The sequence below is a fragment of the Vidua macroura genome, chromosome 5 (genome assembly GCF_024509145.1).
Source record: "Vidua macroura isolate BioBank_ID:100142 chromosome 5, ASM2450914v1, whole genome shotgun sequence".
Taxonomy (NCBI): Eukaryota; Metazoa; Chordata; class Aves; order Passeriformes; family Viduidae; genus Vidua; species Vidua macroura.
This window is the reverse complement of record NC_071575.1, coordinates 5,423,344-5,447,647: the sequence shown is the minus strand read 5'-3', so window position 1 is coordinate 5,447,647 and position 24,304 is coordinate 5,423,344. Positions and strand designations below refer to the sequence as shown.

The following is a 24,304-nucleotide window of genomic DNA, read 5'->3' as shown; positions in this document are numbered from 1 at the left end:
TTGTTTGTACTGCAAATGTTTTTCAGCCCTGAGTGTTGTAAACAAAACTCTGGGGATTGGTATAACCAGTGTAGTGGTGTCTTCCAAAATCTACAGATCAGCTGAAACAAAACTGAGGGGTTTAATCTGCTGCATCACGTCCTGTTCCATGACTGAACAGGATGATGTTCAGTCTGTAAGCAGTGCTGTCCAGCCCATCATACCTCACACTATAGCATGAATTTCCAATGTGTATCCAAATGAGTATAACCTATGAAAAACCAGGAACCTCCAAATGTTTCAGTCTAAAGGTTAATAAACTAGTTTATCATTCCACTCAGTTGTCTATCTGTTCTGTAGATGAAATGTAGATACAATTTGCTGCAGAGCTTTCTTTTTAAAGAAAAGGACTATGACTGGAAGGAAGGAAGAAAGGAAACAAACAGTCTGCTGGGTAGGGGTGGATGTTTTGGTGCTGTAGGCTGATTTCTTCCATGATCAAGCATGGGAATATTGGCTGAAGAGCAGTGATGCACAGGCAGCAGGAGGAGAAGTAGCTACAGTGGGAATTATTAAGGAAAGCAGTCATGATGTTCTTCTAACCTTGCTAGACATGGGAACTTTGAAGGCAAGCAAGCGATGGGTCTTGCCCTTTAGGGCTGTAACTTTGACAGAGGATCCCCTTGCAGTCTGTGCCACAGTGGCCTCCCATCCTTGAGTCACATTCCCTTCCCACTCCTCTCAGTCTCCACGCCCTTACTGTGCCCTGAGAAGATACCAAGGGGCTGTCTTCTGTGCTGTCAGCTCATGGTGGGTGACATGCAGCAGGTCTTGGCGGTCTCCCTGTGTGGACTTCCACCTCAGAGAAGCAGGCAGTTACTCATTGCTAGTGCCTGTGTTCACTACTGCAGGTGACAGGACCATGGGTGACACACAGAAGGGCAGCCTTCATCAGAAGAGTTCAATGAGAGCTGAACTCCATCTGTTCCCCTCCAGGAAGCTCACAGGAGATTCCCTCCAGGAGGCAAATCACAGACAGGACCACAAGCAGGAGCTGGAAATAGAAAGTGAGAGGGAGATGTGTTTTCCAAAGAGACAGGGAATGGTACCTCCTTATGGGATGGAAGTCTGGGAGTGCAAGGACAGTGGTAAAGCCCACATCAGCAAGGCTATCCTTGCTGAGGATGAGTCAGATCTGCCCATGTGTGGGAACAGTGTCATTTGGATTCAGCAGGTGGGGGAGAAAACCTAAAAGTGTCCAGAGTGTGGGAAGAGCTTCAACTGGAGTTCATATCTGAGCCAGCACGAGAGGATCCACCTGGCAGAGAAACCCTTCAGCTGCTTCGAATGTGGAAAGAGTTCCACCCGCAATTCGGACCTGATCACCAGCGGATCCACACAGGGGAGAAGCCCTACCAGTGCAGCAAGTGCAAAAAAAAGACTTTCAGCCAGAGGTCTAATGTGATCAGGCACCAGTGCACCCACACAGGAGAGAGACACTACCTGTGCAACAAATGTGGGAAGAGCTTCAGCCAAGTCGCATCTCATCGTCCACCAGCGAAGCCACAAGGGTGAGAAACCCTTTAATTGCCCACGGTGTGAGGAAAGCTTCAGCAACTGCCTCTCCCTCATCATAGGGTCCACACTGGAGAGAAGCCCCACCAGTGCCAGGAGTGTGGGAAGCATTTCTGGGACAGCTCAGCCATCATTCGGCATCAGAGGGTTCACATCAGAGAGAAACCCTACGAGTGCCCAGTGTGGGAAGACCTTCTGGCACAGCTCCTTGCTGGCGACACACATGCGAACGCACACGGGTGAGAGGCCCTACAAGTGCCCCGTGTGCAGGAAGGGCTTCAGCCAGAGCTCGGTGGTCACCACGCACTGCCGGATCCTTGGGGGAAAGGCCTTGCCCGTGTGTCACGGTGGCCTCCTGCCCAGCCCCTTCCAGTGCATCAGGTGTGGCCAGAGGTGCAGCAACCACTCCACTCTGGCCAAGCACCGAGCCTGCACACCGAGGAGCAGCCCTACATCTGTGTGGAGTGCGAGGACAGCTTCCACTGGAGCTCAGCTCTCAACGTGCACCTGAGGATCCACGGTGGCGAGAGACCCTACAAGTGTAAGGAGTGTAGGAAAATGGTCTGGCACAGCTCAGCCCTCGGTGCCCACCTGAGGATCCACGCAGGAGCCAAGCCCTACAAGTGTGTCGAGTGTGGGAAAACCTTTCTGAAAAGCTCAACACTTAAAGTGCATTTGAAAATCCACACAGCCAAGAAACCTTATAAATGTCTGGTGGGTAGAAGAATCCTCACCTCTTGCTCACTTCTGCCATAAACCTGGAGTGGATGTTCAGAGCAGGAACAGAAAGTAATTTTTGGGGTTACCTGAATGCATGGTGAGAACCACGGTGGGAAGAGACTGAATGGAGACATCTGGTGTAAGGGCCTGGTGCTTAACCCCAGAGGCACAAAAGATTTCGGGAGATATGGAAACAGGGAGTTAGTCCTAAGAATTGAGTGCTGGGGGTTTAGGAAGAGTGCCAAGAGCCTGAGGAATGAGCACGAGCTTCAGGGTAAGTGGGGACTGTGAATATATGCTAGAATAATAACTGGGAGAATTGGGCTTGTAAAATACAGCTAAGGTGAAGATCAAAATAAAGTGTTCCAGGTTGGCTCTCACTCAAAACTTTGGCTTGTTAGATGCTGTAATAGTCTTAGGAACTCTTCTTTCTATTACCTTCCCTTATTTTTCATGAACAGAGTAAGTTTACACAGTGTTTGACAAGGCATTTCCAGATCTTTTCATAGTGAGACCTTGAAGCTGAACTTAAATCTGTTTGTCTTTTCTTTCTATTTTCCAAATCTTACATGGGACATAGAATTCCTACTTCATGATAGCTAGGTAACACAAAACTAATGGCTGTTCCCAGAAAACCTGTATACAGAAGTGCTTCCAGTTGAAAGGCAGTCTATAGCTTCTCCCAGATTTGTTGTTGCTGATTTGAAACTCTTTCCAACATAGGACATCAACAAAACATGTACAAAAATGTGGCCTTATATTATTTAACCCAAAAAGAAAGGATTTGCCCCCAGATGGCCTAGTCTGAACGATGACTTCTCACTGCTGGTCCAGAGACTGACTGCAATTGACTTGTTCTTTTTATGCCATTCTTCTTCAGGTCGCTGTTGTTTCCCGAGTATTAACAAATACAGTTCGGCATTTAAGAACTGCGTATTATATAAACCCCTTCTATATTGCAGCGTTTTATTACTGTGCGTTTCCGTCCTAAATAAAACCTTTTTTTATTTTTTTTTTTTCCCCTCTGTAATCTAATTTTTCTGTCACAGCGTGTGATGGGAGGGAATGGGGAAGGGGGTGAGCGGCGGGGCGGAATTGGGAGCTCGGGCAGGGGGGGCCTGTGCGCAGAGGGCAGCGCGGGGCGGCCCTTCCGCCGCGTCACGGGAAGGGGAAGGGGCCGGGGTGGCTGCGGCGCCCGGTTCGAAGCGGGGCGGGATGGAGAGCGGGGCGGCGGGCGCTGTGCCGGGCCGGTTCCCGTTCCCCTACACTCCGTACCGCATCCAGGAGCAGTTCATGGAGGCGCTGTACGGCGCGCTGGAGGCCGGCCGGGTTGGCATCTTCGAGAGCCCCACGGGCACGGTGAGGCGGCGGGGCCGAGCCGCGGTTGTGGCCGAGCGGGGCCGCGGCGGTGGCGGCGGCGCTCCTCACCTTGTTGGCTCTCCGTGACAGGGAAAATCGCTGAGCCTCATCTGCGGGGCCCTGTCTTGGCTCCGGGACTGGGAGGAGAAGCGGCGGCAGGAGGAGGCGCAGCTGCTGGCGCTCGGGGCCGGCGGGCAGGACGGGCTGACCCCGCAGCAGGCACGGCCGGACACGGCCGGGCAGCCGGACTGGGTCACGGCCTTTGTGCAGAAGAAAGAGGAGCGGGACATGGTGAACAGGCTGAAGGTGGGGAAGCGCTCGTGTGTAGAGGACGGGTGAAATAACGAGGAAAGGATCGGGAGGGTTGATACCACATAGTCACAGAATGGCTGGGGCTGGAAGGGACCCCTGGGCCCCTGGCAGGGAGCTAGAACAGCCTCTCTGCTCGAGCAGAGTCCCTGGAGCGCAGTGCCCAGTACCCTGGTGGCTTTTTAGCATCTCCCGGGAAGGGAACTCCACCACCTCTGTGGGCAAACTTCCTATATCCTGGATGATGAGCGGAGAACACGTGAGGCAAATTTGGTAGTGGTGTATCTGTGCCTGCAGGTTGTCCGAGACAGGAAACTATACTGCTTTGAGCAGAGTAACACTCAGTAGGTGAGCACTCCGGGAGAATGGCAGCCTGTGCCAGCAATTTTGTTTCTGTTAATCTTTTTTCTATGCCCAGAGCATAAGTAGTGATACCAAGGGTTGAGGACTAAATCCACTTCATCCTGCCTACACTCTCCCATTTTTGTAGGAAGAGCAGATCAGAAGGAAAAAGCGAGAAGATCGTCTTGAGAAAATTCAGCGCAACGTGCAGTTAAAATACGCAGCAAAGAGGAAGGTGAGTTATTCCACAGAGATGAAAACTTTCTGTTTTGGTTACCTTCACCATTGTTCATATTTGCTTATGTGTGACTTCACACTGACTTTTCCAGCCCACCTGTTTGAGGAGCTCTTTGTATGAGATTTCTGAAATTGGTCATCCAAAATGATTTTTTAAATTTTCCTTTAAAAGCACAGATGTAAAAACCAATTTGTGCATTGATAATTTCCCGTGACAGTTTTTGTGTGTGGGCAGAAATGATGTTTGTTCTGATTGCCTTCTGGCTTTCCTCTGCTTTTCTTTTAAAAGCTTTAATACTTTTTTTGGAAAGATCTCTGTTTTATGAACATGTGTGAATAGTCTATATTTCTCAAATAAAAATGGTATTAAAGTTCACAGATACATATTTCCTCTCATTTAGGTGCATAAACTGGCCTCAATGCTCTTGATGGTTTTTGATTATATGAGTTATACTTCCCAGAAATACTCAGTTCAGGTCCCCAAACAGATTTATTAGGCTGCCAGGCTATTCATTTCTAGTGTGCTCTGTCTCAAATACTGTGTAATGTTTTGGTCAACTCCTGTCAAAAGGATATGACAGAAATAGTAAAGAATGGCAAATAAAAAACAAATGGAACAAAGAACTTGTCTCTTAAAAGAGGATGAAGAGCATGTGAAATGAGAAGCATGATGAAAAGCAAGAAAGCAACTGAGAGAAATATTATGGAGATTTAGAAAAGTGAGTGATTCATCTTTTCTGTAGTGCTTACTAACTGCATTTTCTGTATCATTCCATGGTAATAAAACACTCATTGACATTGGAACATACAGTTTTGAGATGGAAAAAATGAACTTTTCATTGTCGTGACACAAAAGTTAATCAGAAAACTGTTATTCAGTAGTTCAACTGAATTTTTGTAGAGAGGTAGACTTGTGTTACAGTCATACAACTGGAGAAAAACCAGCAAGAGAAATCTTGTTCTAAACCAGATGCTGAGCTGATTCTAGCTTTGAGTTAAATGTGCACAGAGTGTTTGATTATGTCCTTACATGTTTTTTTGTTCAGGTTTATTTACACACTATTTTCTCTCAGACAGACATCTTTTATGGGCCACTTTAAGCAACTAATACTGGATTACGTGAACATTTCATTGAGGGTCTATTAGTTCAACAGCCCTTTTGCAGAGAAGGTCCTTTATGTTTCCCCTTCATAACTGTCTGTGTGGGCAAGTCTTTGGTTGTTGGTAACAGCTGCCTTCTGTAGGGCTGAACAGCTTCAGCCTTCTGTGAGGGACTGTGCTGTCTTCTGAACTGTTCATGCCATAAAGCAACCCCTGTGCTACTCTCATTTTATTAATACTGTGTCTTTGTATTCCTTCTAGAGATGCGAGGAAGATGAGGCAAAGCGCCTTCTTCAGCTCAGCCAGGAGGCTCTTTCACAGGGAGCTGGAGAGGGTGCTCTAGACCTGCCAGATCACAATGAGGACGAGCTGATTCTTGCTGAATATGAGAGTGATGATGAAAAGAAAGTGGTATCTGGGTAAGGAGAGGGACTGAGGGGATTCCATGCTAAGGAAACATTTTCTGTCTAATTTTTGTCTTGCTGTGATTAAAGAAGGTGTGCAGATTTTATTAAAAAGTGTTTCTCACCTTTTCAAACAGAGTAAGGTGGTGGTTGTTTGGGGGGGTTAGTTTGGTTTGTTTTGGTTTTTTTAAACTTTTGTTAGACCGATCTGAGTGACTTGAAGTGCTTTCTGAGAAAGTGCATCTTAATATTTGTAGCAATGTCCTGCCTTTATCCATGCCCAGCTTCCCAAAGAATGCCTCTGGATGTTGAGTTAATGACTCGAGATCAAGTTCCTTGCATTAGAAAAGCAGAGTGGAATTAAGGAAATCAGAGGAAGCTGTCAGTTCTCCAGATTAGCACTGGCATATTTTGATATTCTAAAGGCAGAGATGTTCACATTTCTGAAGACAGGGCTTTGGCGTGAAAATCCCATGCACACTTTTCTCTTTCATGCATTTGCTTCATGCAGAAAGCCAGAAGCCATACTTCACAAAAAATCAAACACATTTAAACTACAGTTTTACTAATTAGTGCCTAGACAGATCCTTCTGCCTTAAAAATTGAACACTTAACTACTTTTATATGTAGGTAGATTATCAAACACTGAACTGCTGTTGCCTTTGAGGAGCTCTATGGCAGTTGAATGCTTTCCTGAAGCCCTTCTTTATGCAATATCTGTAGGGTGGTAAATTGCTTCTAATGGGAAAGCTTTACAAAAATAAATAAATAAGGTCACTAAAGAATAGTATAGCATTGATTAGCTTATGCCTGAGGCTTAGAGGCCCCTGAATCCAAAGAAAAAGAATTCTTGAACTTGGAAAAAAGGCACAGCCCAGGAGAGATTTTTCCTTTAAAGAGAAAGGCTTGACTTGATTATGCATACTTACACTGTTCTTAAAAAGTTAAATTTTCTTTCGCCACCTGAGATGAGTTCTGAGGCTCCTTTCAACTTAATCATCTTTCTTGAGACCCCACTCTTGTGGTGGAGCATCATTTGATTCTTACTGTCGGTGATCTGCTGAAAGGAAACTGTTTGAGCTTTCTTTTTTCCTAGGCTGGAAGAAGATGATGATTTGGAAGAGGAGCATGTGACTAAGGTGAGATGAGGAATTAAATAATGCCACTTCGTAGAATAGTGTAGGAGTAAGCAGAATTATGGCTTCCTTGCACCTTTCCAACAGTCAGGCAGTATAGAAGGATTTAGGAACTGGCTTCCAAAACCTGCCAGGTTTGTTGATAAAGACAGCTAGTTCTGCTGCACTCATCTACTTCTGGACTACACCGCCTGCCTAAGCAGCTTGCTGTGCTAGCACTGCTTAGTTTTTGCTGTGGCTTGCTGTAAAAGCACACAGCAATAAACAGTTTTTTATTACTCTCCCATGGTGAGTCCCTGTTTTACAGAGATCTTGGAAAATTAAATGGAAACAAAAGCAAATGCAGAGGAGAAAACAAAGATGGGGCTTTTGGCCTCAGCAGTTTTAAGGTGACACTCAAATATGTGCCTTCCCTTGTGCTTTTGAAGGCTTGAGCAAGTTGAGCCTTGCTGAAGTGCTTGGCTGCTTCCTTATAGGATTGGTCATAGGTAGGGATTGGCTTCCATATTCTTCTTGTCTCCTCTTTGTTCTTCCTCATTGCAGATCTACTACTGCAGCCGCACTCACTCCCAGCTGTCCCAGTTTGTGCACGAGGTGCAGAAAAGTCCTTTTGGCAAAAACATACGTCTGGTCTCCTTGGGATCCAGGCAGGTACGTGGTGGTTCTCAGGGACCCAGAACACATTGCCAGGAGCTGTGTGGATCTGGTGCCACAGAAGTCACCTTGGGGACTGGCTGAGTCTCCTGTTGAAAAACTAAGGCAGCCATGGGTCGCAACACAGATCTGTGTGATGTACGTTTTATTGTGAACTCTTTTCATAATTTATCCTTTGATGTAAATACAAGAATATGTTTTACCTTTTCTAATATGGATGACTGCAGATGTCTGAGTCACTGAGGTGCTCCTCTTAGTAGATTAGTACTTCTGGCAACATTTTTTAGAAGCCGTTGTGTAGCAGTGAGCCCTCTTTTTTTCATTTTTTTCTCCTAAGTTTCTGTGAGTTTTGAGCATGTTTGTAGCAGTTAGTATGTACAATGTCTAACTGGTAAACTTTCCATTTTTGGAATCTGGCCTGCGATTGCTTTAAAGAAAATCTTTCGTTTTACAGCAGGGGGTGCACAGAGGGACAGTCAGTTGTGAATTGATTCTCTTCCTCTTCCTCTCTTTGCACTTGCCAGAATCTGTGTGTGAATGAGGAGGTGCGACACCTGGGCGCTCTCCAGCTCATCAACGACCGCTGCATGGAGATGCAAAAGAACAAACATGGTAAGAATGCTCCCAGTTTGGGGAAGCAATTCCTAATAAAGGTGTCATGAGAGCGTGGAGACAGTGGCCACTCCCAGTCAGTTCTAGCAAGAGTGGTAGAAGCTTGAAAATGACAGGTTGGAGGAACAGGAATCCTTGGTGCTTTTCTTGATCTCCAGGCTATGCTGACATCAGGATAAATTTTCTGAGTGTCTTAAGCTGGTCAGGACTTCTGCACAGAAAGATACTTGTGTCTGTTAACTCAATGCTAGAAATGTTGGAAGATGTCACATGCTAAATCTAACTGGCAAGAGTAGTATCCGCTGTGGAGATGGAAAGGTTACTGCTCAATAATTTTAAAATAGGTGATAGGTCAGGAATACACAGGACAAAGCTTGCTTTGAAATCCATGAGGTTCTGCAAAGTGGTTATTCTAGGCTATTGTATGTGTTGCTCATAGCTTTCTTTTGATTTCTGCTGTTAGAGAAGAAGAGCAATGAAGAGAACGAGGGGAAGAGAATATGCCCATTTTATTCCTTTGAGCAAATGCAGTTTCTCCGTGATGAAGTTCTAGTGGAAGTGAAGGATATTGAGCAGTTGGTGTCCTTGGGAAGGGAGACTAAAGCCTGCCCATATTATGGGAGTCGATTCGCTATCCCTGCTGCTCAGGTAAGGCGTAACAGTTTTAGTGGCATGAATGCCAGGCACTCTATGAATGAACTGATGGCCTGCTCCCTCTAGTACTGTTACTTAGACTGGGGGAGTCTGTAAACAGGCTGTGTTTCTGTCAGCTGTAGTTTTGCTCAGAAAGCAAAGGAAAATGAGAATTCCCATCAGAAGTTCATAAGGATGCTCTATGTCTTAGCATTTTGAAATACTTGAGCAGTTCAGCAAGTGTGAGGCAATACTGACAATACAGGTGTACTCTCAGCCCTTACACCACTCTTCTTCCTTGCTGGGTTCTCTCTGAAGACATGCTTTCAGTGCTCCAAAGGAGATTTAGAAGGTAATCTGAGCCCATATGCAATTGTAGCATAATTTCTCTTCAGCTTACATCCCAGTGCCTCTCAAGCATGTGCTCCTGGTTTTGTTCTTACTTTTCCCATAATAAGAGTAAGTCACTTGGCTGAATTCTGCATGGCCCTCTGATAAGGGCTGTTAATGAGTGGTTGTAGAATGCCTTAAGTTTGTAAGGATGACAGCTGGAATCAGGGCAGTGTGTGCTTCTCCTGTAGCTGGTGGTGCTGCCCTATCAGATGCTTTTGCATGAGCCTACCAGGAACGCTGCTGGGATCAAGCTGAAGGACCAGGTTGTGATCATTGACGAGGCCCACAACCTCACAGACACCATCACCTGCATCCATAGTGCTGAGGTCAGCGGCTCTCAGGTGAGTCACAGCCTGGCCTGCTAATGGAGAGGGAGGTCTGCTTCCAGCAGTGCTCTTTCTTATCTCCTTTATAACAACAGCTTCTGCTTTCTGTTTGTGTAGCTGTGCTGTGCCCACTCCCAGCTGTCGCAGTACATGGAGCGATACAGGTGAGGATCTTGAGGAAAAACAGCTCAGCAGAGGCAGGGTCTGTGGATGCCTTGGCTTGCCCCATGTCTGCAGGGTCTTTCTTGCTTTTCCTGAGTGGAAAGTTACTGCATTAAGAGTCCTGCAGATGAAAAGACACTTGCTTCATTATCTCTGTCTATAATCTGTCTAAGTCAGACTCCAGGGGCTGGTATTAAGCAGCGAGAAGGGGATACACTGAGGATTCTGTTTTCCCCTTATACACTCAGTGCCTTTCCCAATATCTCCCTCTAATCACTTCTACTTTGTGATGCAGAGTTTCAAAAGATTCAGTCTTTCATGTCTCTCCCTTAGTCTTCCATTGTGCTGACTGGCATTAAGGTAGAAGCAGGAAGCTCTGAGGAGGAGGAAGCTGTATGTGGGTTTTGGCTCTGCATCTTGCCATCCCTGCAGTGGCTGATTGTTGTGTTCAGTGATAATAACTCTGAATGTTTGGAGCATTATTGCAACAGGGTCTTGAGGCATCACTGCCATTGTAATAAACCAACTATAATTAATATGCAAGGAGAAGTGCAATGGTAGGAACAGTGGGGGGAGCATGGGTAAATGCTTTGGGATTACCTTGGGCAGGATATCCAGATGACAGTGCCCTGTCACAAACAGGGAGAGTGAACTTGGAAGAAATCTTAGTTCCTGACTCTCCAAAATGAAGAAGAGTTAATGTACCTGTTTCTGTAGCTCATCTGCTTCAGTTAGTTCCTGAAGAGGTTTTGGGGCCTAAAAGCATCTCATTTTTCATAGGAAACATTTGAAGGCAAAGAACTTGATGTACATTAAGCAGATCCTGTATTTACTGGAGCAGTTTGTGGCTATGCTGGGAGGTAAGGAAACCTTTTGTGTCTCCAGGGATACTGATAAACTCTGAGGTAGTTAGTACTTCCTCAGAACACTGTCCCCCTTCCTCCTCTGCAGAGACTGCAGGGAGGTGTTCCTTATGTCTGTATAGGTTCACTTGCCAGTAGTTTTATTTCACAGGCTGGTTTGTACATGGGGAAGTTGACTGATGTCTACTGGAACCCTTCTCTTTGTTTCACTAGCTTAGGAGCAGCAGATGACATTGTAAGTTGGTAGAGGCAGTTTCCTTTTCTGTGTGGTTTTGAGATGCAGTTGAAGTGGGGATAATGTAAGATGCTAAGTGAGCTAAGTGAGGAATACAGCAGATGTATAACAGTGTAGCACAAGAACTGCATGAAATAAATCTCTAGGTCATCTGGTAGCAGGGCCCCTATGTGTGTCAACATGCATCTGCAGAATGAATCTTTCTTGAGTGGTGCCCTTCTTTTGTGAGAAAATATTTTGCTTTGATTTTAGATCCACAGGAATTTGCAGGCCTCGCTCCTTTTCGCCAATGATCTGTTTGCTAGACCTTAGTGTGTCTTGGGGAGGGCACATCCTAAGTTCATATAGAACTTCCTCCATGCCAGGGGAAATGCAGCCCTTTGGGGCAGGGGCTGCAAAAGTGAGATGTGAGGTTGGTGTTAAACCCTAGGACATAAAATGCAGTGAGTGGCAGCAGTTAATATTGTTCTGGCTGTCGGGCTCTGGGCATGTAGGTGTCCTTAGGTTTTTTCCCCTCCTCCCAGTTGCCTGCCAGCCTCTGTGCTTCCCAGCTCCCTGCTGCTGCATTGAGGAGGGCTGAGGGATGCATTGCAGTCCCTTCCCTTTGTCTTTGCAGCATGATGACCACATAGGGTGTGAGCATTTCTGATCACCCACCCTACCTGCTGCTTCCTGCTACAGAAGGAATGTAGGTGGTGTTCCTTAGGATGCAGCAGCACACTTGTTCTACAATGTTGGGCTACTCTACAGGGCAAATTAAAACTGAGTGGGAGCTGGTGTTTTGTCTGTATAGCTACATTTTGCAGATGTGTAGTTATTTCTCGGGTTTTTTGTGCACTGTACCCATCAAGCTCAGTCTTTAGTTTCCTGCTTAATTTTGAGATAGATTCAAGCCTTCTTTGAATTGGTTTCATGCTTTACAGGTAATGTGAACCAGAATCCTGGATGTCAGGCAGTTTCCCAAACAGGTAAGACTGGAGGGAACTCCTGTGGTATGGAGCTATCAGTCAGGGACATGGGTGTGGGCAGTAAGGGGTGCAGGCCCAGCAGCAGCCAATAATTTCTTTTCCCCTTCTCTCTCTTTCCTTTCAGGGACAGTACTAAAATCCATCAATGACTTTCTATTTCAGAGCCAGATTGACAATATCAACCTCTTCAAGGTAATGCAAACGTTGTCTGTTAGGGCACAGATGATGGTGACTTGTTTGAGATTATTGTGTGAAAGCTGGAAGTAGAGCCAAAGCTCATGCTTTCTAGCTGTCTGTAAGACAAAGCTACACTGGAAGGGCTGTTGATGGAGAAATTTTGCTACTCCAGTAACTTAACTCCCCCTCCTTGAACCTCCAAACACAGCACCTTAACATTGTGTGTTTCCACTCCGGAATGCCTTTGTAATAAGCACTTGTCTGGCTGGTGGTGCCCACGAAGAGCTGTGCACCTTTCCCCAAAAGCACAGCAAATGACAGCCGTGCTGGGCAGGGATCAAGGACATCAGGATGGGAGAAGGGTGCTGAATGCCTGTTCATTTTCCTGTCTTCCTCCAACAGATTCAGCGGTACTGTGAGAAGAGCCTTATCAGCAGGAAGGTACTTGCCCTGAGGTTTCATGGTCAGCAGTGTTCCAATGCTGTTTCACACCTGCAGTTTGAGATGGAAGATGCAGCAGCTGGTGGGAGCTTGTCTTCTCCATCCTGTTCTGCAAACAAACTGGTTCCTATAAAAAGTACTATATGGGCAGATTAACTCTTGCTTATCCAGAAAAGAAAAATACAGTGTGGTTTACCACGGTATTCCAGTGTGTGCTCTGTGCTGCTTGGCCTCAAATTTGCCAGCCAAGTAGGCTGCATTGCAGTGGAAGAACAGACATCAGAAACTTGTTTTGCTTTTGATTCAGTGGGTGTAGGAAGGTAATGGGAGCTGATACATTCTGATTAGGCTGGTTTGTGAACATCTACTGAGGAACTTAATTTGTGGCAGGCCAGCAAACCTGCCTTTATCTTCTCCAATTCCTGCTTTTGGTAGTCTTAGTCTTTCTGGCTTTTGTTTGGCAGCTTCTTGGGTTTGTGGAGCGATATGGGGGCCCTGCCTCAGCTGTGAAGACCAGCAAGGAGAACCAGAAGCTGGCTGGTTTGCAGGACTTTCTTCTGACCCTTCAGCAGGGATCTGATAAGGAGGGTGAGTTCAGGCACCCTCTCCTTGTGCATCTGTGGGCAGAATGAGAGACTGAAGAAGGTGTTCTGCATGGGTGTTTTTTAACAGGTCTCACTAGCTGACTTAGGCAACTGTACATTGGATTAGTGGATCTTAGGTGACTGAATGATGCAATTCCATGTTCACACCACATGCACTCAAGCTTTGCACTTCTGTGACCTGCTGCCTCTGGAACCTGACCTACTGTGTGTAGTAGCTTTGCTTAGTGGTGCCATCCACAAAAATCAGATTTTTTTTTTTTTTTTTAATTTAGCAGTGAGACAGAATTTGGGTTTTCCCCTTTAATGGGTATTTATTCTCTGCCTGCATATGTAGGCCAGGTATTGTGTTCCTGTAGAGCATGTTTTGTGCTTAACCCCTGTCTTTGGAAGTGTAGCCTAAGTTGCCTGCCTCTCCTTTCTTTTTTGGGCCAGCAGGTACCCCCCAGAGCCCTCCTGTGGAGGCTGAGCACGACCAGCTCCGAACTTCCTCTCCACTGATGCAGATTGAAGGATTTCTCTCGGCCCTCACAAATGCAAACCAAGATGGCAGAATAATTCTCAACAGGCAAGGTACTGGAAAGGGTGAGCTGGGGAGAGGTGGCATGAGTCAGTCACAAGCAGGGTGCTTCACTGGCATTCAGGGAGGAGATATGAGAGTCTGTGGGGAACTTGCATTTGTGCCATCTGTGATGTAGGCTGGCAGGCTTGGTCTGTCTGAGGATGCTTATGACCCCAAGGGAATTTTTAATCAAGGGCATTGGGGCCAGGGTTTGCAGAGGTCTGCTCCCACTTTGGATGTCAAGTTTTGTCCTGCAGTTTACTGCACTTGTTGTACAGCTCCAGGGAGATTAGGAAGCAGAAGGTAACTTCCAGGTTGGCATTATCTGCTGCTGCCTCTGTGTTGAACAGCAAGTCCTTACTTTGAGAGGTGGGTACCTGCCAGAGTGCCCAGGTCAGGAGGGAGAATCTCTCATATCCCTGAGTATGTGTCACAGCTAGCTCCTGAATGATCTTCTCTCCTTTTCCCAGGCACAGTTGGTCAGAGCAGCCTCAAATTCCTCTTGCTGAATCCAGCTGTCCACTTTGCCAAGGTTGTGGAAGAATGCCGTGCTGTCATCATTGCTGGAGGCACCATGCAGCCGGTAAGGGAACGAGGATGCTGTGCTGGGGTCTCAGGAGGTCGGTGGTGCTATCTGCAAGCCGGGATGGAAATAGAGCAGCCTAGCTGAGCTCGTGGTAGGTTGGAACTAGTACGGGGAGCAGTGGGAGGACCTCGTGATGGCATCTGTCGCTCTGCAGGGCCAGGGATCCCACAGGGACCACGCCACGGGGGTCTCTGCGCAGTCAGTGCCGCTGTGTGCGGGCAGAGGGCGCTGCCGCTCCTCTGCTGGGCCCGGCGGGGGCTGCCCTTGGCCAGCAGTGCTGGTGCTGCTGGCGTAGAGTTTTTTGGGACACTGGTACGTTACTTGACTTTGTTCTGCGGATCTTAGGTGGCTGATTTCCGAGAGCAGCTGCTGTACCGTGCTGGTGTGGACCCTGCCCGTATTGTGGAGTTCTCCTGTGGTAAGTGGGCCGAGCTGGCAGGGAGGGCTCAGCAGCTGCAAGGGCTGCAGTTTGCCTTTAATACTATTCTGTCAGCACTCAAAGCAGTGTGGCATCTTTCCTAAAAATCAGGGTAGCAAAGGGGTGTGAGTTCCCTTTCACTCTGAGCTTCCCCTGTGGTCTTGACTGGTATTAGCAGGCAGTGTGCCATGCTTTCCTCCCAGGGGCTGAGGGGATGGAAGTTGGAGCAGCTGAGTGACTTAGGCACTTTGGCTTAGCCAGGCAAACATTTGCCTCTGTCACTAGAATGCAATTAAAGTTCTTCAGCTCATGGGGTTTGTGCTAACAGCAGTAATGTTGACTCTCCCTACTTGTTTTTGTCCCCAGGACATGTGATTCCTCCAGAAAATATTTTACCCATCATCCTCTGCAGTGGTCCTTCCAACCAGCAGCTGGAGTTCACTTACGAGACCAGAGATCTGCCTCAGATGGTCAGTTTGTCCTTTGTTCCCTTCCTTGGGATCTCTTTTTTGCTTCACATGCTTATATTTCAGAGCAGGGTACACTCTGTGTTTAAGAGGTGGGCTGAGCAAAAGCCCTGGCAAAGGAAATCCTAAACCACAGAAGCAGCTGCAGGTGTTTTGGCACATCTTCCTTCTTCCTGTGCCAGGCCAGTAAGCACCCAAGGCTAGACACTAGGTCTGCTCTGCCCCTGCTGAATCTCAAGCAGATGTGCTAACCAGCTCTCAGTATCTGTTCTAATGGGACAACTTCCATCCACTGAGGCAAACCTTCCTTTCCTGAATGACCACGGCTCCACAGCCATAAGAGAAACCCTGGGCTAGGGAAAAAGGCCAAACAGTGAAGAGCTTTTTAGTGATGCCCAGCTCCCCATGGAAGTTCTCACAGACCTGGCATATTTCCCACATTTTTTGCTCCCCTAAGGCATGTCATAAGGAAGGTGTGATCTTGGGATTGAACAGAGAATTGGAGAGGCATTAGCTGGGGCTCCTGTTAGCTGCAATATGCTCTAATCTCTCTTGCAGATGGATGAGACAGGTCGAATCCTTCACAATCTGTGCAATGTGATTCCAGGAGGTGTGGTGTGCTTCTTCCCCTCCTACGAATATGAGAAGCGGGTGTACGGACACTGGGAGAAGACAGGGCTGCTCTCCCGCCTGGCAGCCAAGAAGAAGGTGATTGTGCAGCCTGGGCAGTTGGTACTTTCCATGGAGGTGTCAGAAACCAAACAATCCCATATGCCTTAAGGACCTCTCTCTGAGTTGTTCCCGTAGAGCAGAATGGATGTTTATCCAGCTAATCCCTCCAGTAATGAATAAATTACACTTCCTGGGCGGCTGAGCACTGAGCTGCGATCTAAATGAGATTGATTGCAGCTATACATTTTTGAAGTACACATTCTGTAGTGGCCATGGGGGCAGACAGTCTTTGCTATCCATAGCCAGCAGGCTTGTTCTCTTGTGGCTGGGAGGGGCTGTTCAGGTTGAGCTCCTACAGGGAATTTGTTTCTCCCAGGCTCATCTGTGTGTCTCTTGAGCACAGACCAAGGTCTAAGCAGAGTGAGACAACAGTGCAATTCATAAGACAAATGGCATTTTGCTATCTGCCAGAAGTAGAGATGAGAACTGGAAGACTAGCAGTGGTGACTCCTGTTGAAGGAGCAATGAGAAACATTAAATAGGGAAATATCTGCAAATAGGGAAATCACTGCAAATATGAAGTCTTTGCAATGACTCTCACAGGTATTTGAAAGCTGAGTATTGAAAGTCAGGCAGTTCAGGTTGCGGTGCACGGATCTTGGATCATGTGCCAAGGGAAAGAAAAATTACATATACCCTGTCTGTGACTTGTGTGTACCAAAAGCTAAACAACTTACCACAGTCCCAGGTATTTCACAGCCTTGGTAATTCTTGGCATTCTGGCACATGGGGCAGCCTGTAGGTTTTTGGGTGGAAGCATTGTGCTTCATTTTCTCTGTGTTTGTAGAGTTATCACTCTGAGTGCCTTTCAGGTGTGTCCTGTCAGGGTTCCAATGCTCTGCCTGGTTCCTCCAAGGCCTTGGGCCACATACAGTTTGTTCCAAATTTCAACTTCGATTTGTTCTTGTTTTGCCTTTGTAGTCTCCAGCAAATTGGATGTGCACTAGCAAGGCAATTGGGGATAAGTGCAGCAAGTATAACTTTCAACTGCTCGCACACAAGAACAAATCTTAGCAGGGGAAGGTTCAAGGCTTTCCTGAGGTGGTTGTGGTGAGATCACACTGAGATTATATACAAATTACACAGGGAAAGTTAATTTAAATTAGAAGCTTAAATAGCTACTTTTCAGTTAATTTAACTTTTCAAATTAGTTTTGGCTTTTATTTGTAAATGCCAGTTCTTTTTCTACTGCAAGACTGATTTTGACTGGTAAAATTTTATATTACTTCTTCTTAACCAAAGGAAAACACATTCTGTAGGTTCTTTACTGTTACAGAGAAGATAGATGTTGGACCTCTTGTTTACTAGGAAAACTACTTGTGTTTTAGGCCAAGGTACACCACCTATAAAAATACAGCTTAATTAACTGCAGAGGTTTTCAGTAACTAATTAGATGTGCTAGAATAACATAAAGAAATACTACTTTGTTTATGCTTTGCATGAAAAGCTAATTTATTCACTTCACAAACAGCAGCCTCTGCTTGGAATTAACTGATGATTCAAATTTATTGGTCCTGTCCCTGTCCTCCAAGATCTTGCAGCTGTAGAGTCTCCTGACCCCAGAGAGTCTTGATACATAGGTGCAAGAGGTGCACATTGCTTTTTTGCCTCTCTGCTCTCAGATGACTTGTAACTTCTTGCAGTATTGAACAAGTCTCCCAGAGCTGAATGTTGGAGGGGCAGGAGCAGCTGCTGCTCCCTTCAGAGCCCAGCTGTAGTGCATTTTCAGGGTGGAGGAAAGCTATTAGTTAAGTTAGTTTTTCAGGCAATTTTCCCTTCCATTACCTCAGTTCCCTGTATGTTAATGGCATGGGACTAAAATTATTTGCTTTCTTTAAACTGTTTGCTTCCTGTTGCTGTACTGATGAACTGTGCCTGACAGATCTTTCAGGAGCCTAAGAAAGCCAACCAGGTGGAGCAAGTGCTAGTGGAATACGCTAAGTGCATAAAGGTAAGCTGAGCAGGCAGTCTGGTGGGAGTGTGGCAGCCCAGCAGGTATGGGAATGCTGCAAAGGAGGGCACTTTTAACAAGAAAAGAGGACTGTAGCCTAGGTGTGGGAATGTTTCTGAAGCACAGAAATCTTCCCTGCTCTGGATTAAGTTGCTGATCCCTCTCCTGCAGCGCTGCAGCCAGACAGGAGGACAGATGACAGGGGCCCTGCTGCTTTCTGTAGTTGGAGGCAAAATGAGTGAAGGGATAAATTTCTCTGATGACCTGGGAAGGTAAGGTGACTGCTCCTTGGAAAGCCAGCTCTGGCTTGTGGTGTAGTGACTCCAGGCATGATGGGCACATTCAGTACATGCATGGATAGAAAATCCTGGGGAACGTGTGACTTAGCTGATGCTTAAAGCAACAGGAGGGTCTGCTGGGTGGTGTAAAACCCACCTGTCCAGGCCACTCTTCCTGTGAATAATGCAGTTAGGCTTGCTGTGCTAGATAATCCCTTGTTCTGGCACCCTGAATCCCTCTGCAGCTCTGTTCAGCATGTGCTTGTCAGACTGCTGTGCTTTATTGTTGCCTTTGGTTTGCAGGGCTGGCTGTCTTTCAGGGGTGCAGTGACCTCTAATTTATCAGTCTATTGGCAAAGTGCTCTAGGATGAGACATTAAGAATAATGCAGTCCTCCCCTGCAGGTGTGTAATTATGGTGGGAATGCCTTACCCCAACATTAGATCTCCAGAACTCCAGGAAAAAATGACTTGGCTTGACAAAACAATGGTAAGAGCCATTACACCTCTGTCTCTTTCAATTCTGCTTTACAGTACTAACTTCCCAGCACATGAGTCCCAGAGCTGCCTTCAGAGGTTTTATTTTCCTTAAGTTTGCCCTCATTTCCTAGATGGTGTGGTACTGAGAGCACAGCCTTCTCCAGGCTGCTCCTGAACAGGTGGCCCTAAACACAGAGGAAGTTCGGTGAAGGGAAATGCCACCAGGACTTGCTGGCAGCTCTGAGTTCCAAGGGAAGCAAGGACCTTTCAACCCAGAGGGGGTGGCAGGGTGGTAGAAGCTGCTTGCCAGGATTGTTTGTCCCTTCTGATTGCTCACTGGAGGTGCTGTTCCTGGGGACAAGATTTCTGCCTTCAAGGGCACCTTGGGTTGGCGCTTTGTGAATGCTCAACACAGTTTTCAGAGTGCAGGGGTAAAAGTATTTACCTTGCTTTGTCAGTAAGATTCCCCAGTTTGACTTACATCTGCCTTGTGTTAAGGCTTGCCTATGTCTTCTTTCCAGCCCAGAGCTGCTGGCCAGGCACCAAGCAGAGTGCTGATTGAAAACCTGTGCATGAAGGCAGTAAACCAGTCAATAGGTAATTCATCCTTCTTTGGACAGGCTGGGGGATATGAAATACACTGAACGAGGAGGGTAGGAAAAAGCATGCATTACAGATGACGGGAACGTGATCTTCCTTGTCTGAGAACAAACAATTGACTGGGCCATTCTTTGTTTTTATCCTCTGTACAGGCAGAGCCATTCGCCATCAGAAGGACTTTGCAAGCATCCTGCTCCTGGACCACAGGTACACACGCCCTGCCATCTTTAACAAACTGCCCCAGTGGATCAGGGAGAGAACCCAGGTGAAACCTGCCTTTGGATCAGCATTTGCTGAGTTAAGAAAGGTCAGAACTCATCGTATCTTATGTCCTGCTACCAACACTGTTCCCCACTGTCCTCATCTAGACCTTTTTAGTAAGACCAAGGACAAACTGCCTGGTTTTATGTGTTCCCAGTTCCATCGAGGCAAGTTGGATGCTTTGTGATGTGGAGCAGAGAAGAGATTGCATTTGTCATTATGACTTACACCTCTGATGACTAGGTAAAGTAACATAAGTTGTTGCTTTTCTGTACTATGGACTTCGTAAAATCTCTGCCTTCTGCCTCCTTTGTGGATATTTGCTGTTCAGTGTCTGAGTGCTGTGATGGTGAGATAGCCTTCAGCACCACAGTCAGAAGGGAAACAGTCAGGAGGTTGTAGGTCTGAGGAAGGTGAAGAGAGTAGCAGCAGGCACCTACTTGTTTACAGCTCTTAAGGTTTTATTTAAATTGATTAAATACTTTCAATAAAAACACTCAAGTATGGCAAGTATTATTTAAGTACACTTAAGTATGGGGAGTAATTATTTTGACTGAACACATATGGTTTTTTCCCATCAACCACCAAGTGTAGGAGGCCTGACTGAACAATACCATCATTGAGCTTTTCACAGGAATTGTAAACTAGCAGGCCATTAATTTATGTCATATTGGAATAACACAGAGTGGTAATGGAGCAGCTGTGGGTAACATTTTTTCTCACCCTCTTTCTACCTTGCTGCAAGCAGCCAATAGATTGAAGCAGTTCATTCTTACAAGAGAAATAAAGATATGGTGCCAATACAGCACTTCTTTGATAGTATTTAAGCACAGGATTGCTCTGCTCTTTTTAACCCCTAAGTTTCTGAATTCAAAGTAACTTCTTAAATTTAACTTTCCTGGAGTTCTTCCCAGGGCTATGGGTCAGTGCTGGAGGGCAGCAATAACACCAGGGACAGCCACATAATCCCTCAGCTGTTCCCAGCTACCTCTGTCATCCTGAGCAAGTCTCATCCCAGGAGCCTTGTTTGCTTCTTTTCCAGTTTCAGCAGCTGGATGCTACCTCTCCAGACTCTTCACAAGGAAGAAAGTACTTATGGCAGAGAGCTGTTACCTGCTCCCTGTATGTTAATTAGCCCCACAGGGAAAGAAACAGCTGCCTCTGAGAAACTTCCATTGTGAGGCACCTGTCCTTTGAGTAGGTCCAAACCCTGTGGTCTGCACAAGCTCTGCCTACAGGGAGGGGAGCACCTGCTTCTAGCAGCTGGTGCCCTCCAGCCTGCGGTGCTGGGGCTGAAAGGCTGGACAGCTAGGCTTTCCCTTTACACACTCTTAATTAATGACATTTCCCACTTTTACCAAAGTGAAGGCAGTAAGGACCTGCTTCCTTCAACTTAATGGAAATTTTTCAGACAGCAATAGTTTCACACTAATACTCAGTGGATCCCATCTATGACTCCCAGTCATCTTCATCCTCTTCACCTACGGGCTGCTGCGGGGGTGGGAGGGGTGGTATTGAGTCCGACATACGAGCAAAGGCACCAGCAGGACTGCCAGGAGCATCAGTGTTCCCAGAGGCTCCTGGTCCTTTCCCTGAAATACCTGTGAGGGAAGGAAATCACCAGTGATTGACACCTGGGGACTAGAGATTCAGCAAAGGGGAGGAGGAAAGCCATGCTCTCACCACCCAGGTAACCAGAACAGCCAACATGTTTAATGCTGCCATAGACTTATGCCAAGGCTTAACTACAGCTCCTCCTGAGCAAGTCCCTACTGTCATCTGCCCAGCGCTGAGGTGTGACCTTCGATCTAAATGCCCCAGAGACCTGACATGGCATCTCAAGTGCCCATATGAGCAGTGGGCCCAGCTGCCCAAGCACTGGATTAGAAAAGACACTGCTGTCCCTTCTGCACAGGTAGCTTTCAGGGTCCATCCTCTGAAATATACAAACCCCTCCAGTACCTCCAGCTGGACTTGAGGTGGAGATTCCTCTGCTCATTCTCTGTAAAGACACTCCCAGCTATACTGTGGTACACTGCCCAGGAAAATCTCTGTTCCCGTTTCCAAGGCTGTGGCTGACACAACTTGGGTACCAGGGAGTGCTTTCCCTCTTTCCTAGGGGAAAGGAGCAGCCCACATTGCAGGACAGTACCTTTGCGCCTCAGCACCAGCTTGTTGAAGAGGTCTGACATCAAATCTCCACCTTGTCCCGTAGCTCTCACTGAAACAGAGCAAAAAAAGTCAGTGAAGAAAGATTAGTCTGAGCTAAGCACTATGGCAAAAGCATTTCCCTGCAATACTGCGTTCAGATTAAAGAAAAAACTCCAAGCCTCTGATTTTGTATGACACCCCAAAACTACAGTCCATTTTCAGGTGAAGAAAACACTAGGCACAGCAGGATTAATGGCATCTTCTGGGGAAAACCAAGACTGGAATTCATTGAGGAGCTGTGCATTTGCAGTCTCATTCTGCCAAAGCAGCTCCACCAATCCCCTCCCCCACTACCTCAACCAAGGTGCTTAAACTGGTTTAGTCCTGTCCCCCAGGGTTTTATTTGTGTGCCTGGTCCTGTGCATCACATGTGAAACTTCTCCACAAGCCCTGAGACAGATACCCTTTGGGCCAGTGAGGTTTAGCAAGTTCACAGAGCTCTGGCTGAGTGGTGAACACCTGAGACCTACATCAGCCTGTGAGGAGACAACTCCTTTCTGCTCTGTGAGTTCACTGTGCTCTTGACTTGCCTGCCTGCCCCCAGACCCAAGACCTCCCCAGCCTGGACAAGGAAAAGAAGTTCTGCCAAAGAGTGTCAGCACCTTGTTCTTGTTCCTTCTGCTTCTTCTTCTCCAGCTTCCTCTCCTTGACACTGCGAAGGTTGGCCTTCCCAATGCCCCCAGCCTGGCGGATGGACTCCAAGAGACTGGCACGCCCAGTAGAGGGGTTTACCACCTCCTTTGGGGCTCCTTGGACTGAAGCTGTAGGGTCAGGAAGAACAGGCAGCAGACATGGATCAGTGCATCAGCTACAGGCCCAGCCAAATTCCCATGGGAAGGGCTACTCCAATACCTTGACAGCATCTCGTTCCACTGCACCTCCTCCCTTGCTGGAAGGCTGGGAAAGCCCCCAAGGACACAGGCTGAAATCAAGGAGGCTGGTGCAGCTGTGGAGGAGCCCAGGCCTTACCTGCAGGCACTGTGTTGCTGCTCTCCTCGACTGACTGAGCCGGTTCCAAGGGTGCTGTGGGCTGGGGCAAGGGCGGTGGAGGAGGCACTGGAGTTGGCATAACAGGAGGCGGTGGGGGAGGTGGAGGGGGAGGAGGTGGCAGTAGCTTAGCATCTTGAAGATCTGAAATATGAAAGAAGTTGTATCTGAAGAGTCCCAGCGGATGGCACATTGAGAGTTTCAGCTCAGAGCTTCACACACCTCAGCAGCAACAGAGTCCTCAACACCTGCAGTAGAGCACTCCTGCCCTGTGCACCAACTCTTAACAGCAGGCAGGGCCAAGGCAAGAGCCTGAGATTCCCCTACTCTCCCTCCCCAGCTGCATCCCACTTGCACACGGGCATCCCACCAGGCTGACACACACCCAGTCCTTGCACACTGTGCTCCCTCCTCCCTAGCTATGCAGAGAGAGGGGGAGGGAGGTGAAGGGGCTGAAGTCAGGTCAGAACTTGAGCAGCTTGCAGCTCTCCTTCAGGCCTAAGCCAGAGGTACAACATCCATCCAACATCCATCTTAAAATTTCTACCAAAGGACTTTCTGCCTCATCTCCACTTTCAAGCAATCCCTGCCTTCCTCCTTCATAGGGTCCTGGGATCAGAGATTGAAAATACCTGGTTGCAAAGGCTCCACCGACTCAGTGTTGAAAGTGGGCAGCTCTGGAATAGCACTGCTGGGGGCAGAGGGTGCAATGCCAGGGCCCAGGTCAGCGCTGTACATGAGATCTGCAGCAATGCCAGGCAGGTCTGGCAGGTAGGAGGGCACATCAATTTCAGGGACCTGACCCAGATCTGGCACATAGAAGTAATTTTCAGCGACCTAAAGAAACCCAAACCAACAAGGTAAGGCAGTGACTATGTGCTTGTTGCAAACAGGGGCAGGGAACAATCTGGGCAGCAGTCAGAGCTGGGCTGGTGTACCTTGGTATATCAGCTACCTCTACACCTCTTTGCTTAGAAGCTGACTCCTGCAGGCCAGACTTGGGAAAGGTAGACTGCAGGAGGAGGAAGTGCAGGACTCTTTTTAGTTTCATAGTATCAAGAGAACTCTGAAGAGTTCATGTGCTAACTGCTGCAGCCTAAATAAACCAGTCCCTTCTCCTCCAGAAGAGGATACTGTCTGAACCATTTCAAAGATTAAAATGCAGAAGCACAACCCAGTAGTTACAGGGGTTTGCTTTTGTGTTCAACAAACAGGCAACACAGCAGTGACGGTGCGCTGCGAATAAAGAGTTTGTTCACTATATACATTATATCCTCCACTCCAACATGATGAGCAAATTATTCCCAGGCTCTTTTTCCCAGTCCCAAATGACACTCCAGCAAAGCTGGTACAGCCCAGTTATAGCCTTTATAAGGTGTCAGGTACCAGTCACATGTTGGGGCAACTGGGTTGGTGCACTGCCTGCCCCATGTGTACACCAAGCAAAGCCCTTTGCTCAGTCTGGCTGGCCCTTCTGTTTGCACCAGGAGGCACCCCTTCCTAGCAGGAATTATGGGGAATCACACTTCACCCCAAGGACCTTC

General features: G+C 47.2%; 2 protein-coding genes and 1 pseudogene across 11 annotated transcripts in view; 2 read left to right on the top strand and 1 right to left on the bottom strand.

The window, feature by feature from the left end:
* Window positions 1-1,081: 1,081 nt before the first annotated feature.
* On the top strand, window positions 1,082-3,232 carry LOC128807216 (zinc finger protein 239-like; annotated as a pseudogene).
* Window positions 3,233-3,367: 135 nt separating this feature from the next.
* On the top strand, window positions 3,368-21,743 carry DDX11 (DEAD/H-box helicase 11). Of its 5 annotated transcripts, XR_008437013.1 has the most exons (27): window positions 3,368-3,633; window positions 3,724-3,939; window positions 4,433-4,519; window positions 5,884-6,041; window positions 7,123-7,165; window positions 7,706-7,813; window positions 8,341-8,428; window positions 8,892-9,076; window positions 9,643-9,795; window positions 9,898-9,944; window positions 10,723-10,802; window positions 11,964-12,008; window positions 12,133-12,200; window positions 12,588-12,626; window positions 13,091-13,214; window positions 13,664-13,801; window positions 14,261-14,373; window positions 14,722-14,794; window positions 15,161-15,264; window positions 15,820-15,969; window positions 17,876-17,944; window positions 18,116-18,216; window positions 18,627-18,711; window positions 19,223-19,298; window positions 19,454-19,608; window positions 19,720-19,805; window positions 21,682-21,743. XR_008437013.1 is itself a non-coding variant. In XM_053976945.1 (26 exons), the coding sequence occupies exons 1-26, from the start codon at window positions 3,490-3,492 to the stop codon at window positions 19,747-19,749; spliced, it is 2,676 nt and encodes an 891-aa protein (XP_053832920.1). In that variant the 5' UTR covers window positions 3,368-3,489; the 3' UTR covers window positions 19,750-20,016. The 5 variants fall into 5 exon arrangements, 4 of the variants coding, with proteins under 4 accessions (XP_053832920.1, XP_053832919.1, XP_053832921.1 ...); XM_053976945.1 differs by lacking the exon at window positions 21,682-21,743 and having other exon boundaries at window positions 13,667-13,801; window positions 19,720-20,016; XM_053976944.1 differs by lacking the exon at window positions 21,682-21,743 and having other exon boundaries at window positions 19,720-20,016.
* The window catches only part of WASHC1 (WASH complex subunit 1), a 38,109-nt gene continuing 33,807 nt past the window's right edge, over window positions 20,003-24,304 (bottom strand). For all 6 annotated transcript variants that reach the window (XM_053976952.1, XM_053976949.1, XM_053976950.1 and 3 more), the window contains 5 exons: window positions 23,393-23,597; window positions 22,743-22,904; window positions 22,376-22,534; window positions 21,715-21,783; window positions 20,003-21,163 (listed from right to left, as the gene is read on the bottom strand). In XM_053976952.1, coding sequence (XP_053832927.1) covers window positions 21,012-21,163; window positions 21,715-21,783; window positions 22,376-22,534; window positions 22,743-22,904; window positions 23,393-23,597 — 747 coding nt within the window. In that variant the 3' untranslated portion in view covers window positions 20,003-21,011. The remainder of the gene's footprint in view (window positions 21,164-21,714; window positions 21,784-22,375; window positions 22,535-22,742; window positions 22,905-23,392; window positions 23,598-24,304) is intronic.

Excerpts from the sequence above, each read along its gene's own strand:
- DDX11 (XM_053976944.1), top strand. The coding sequence starts at position 3,490 with ATGGAGAGCGGGGCGGCGGGCGCTGTGCCGGGCCGGTTCCCGTTCCCC. Across the intron at positions 13,215-13,663 it reads GCAGGGATCTGATAAGGAGG|CAGGTACCCCCCAGAGCCCT; the intron begins GTGAGTTCAGGC and ends TTTTTGGGCCAG. Across the intron at positions 15,265-15,819 it reads CCAGAGATCTGCCTCAGATG|ATGGATGAGACAGGTCGAAT; the intron begins GTCAGTTTGTCC and ends TCTCTCTTGCAG.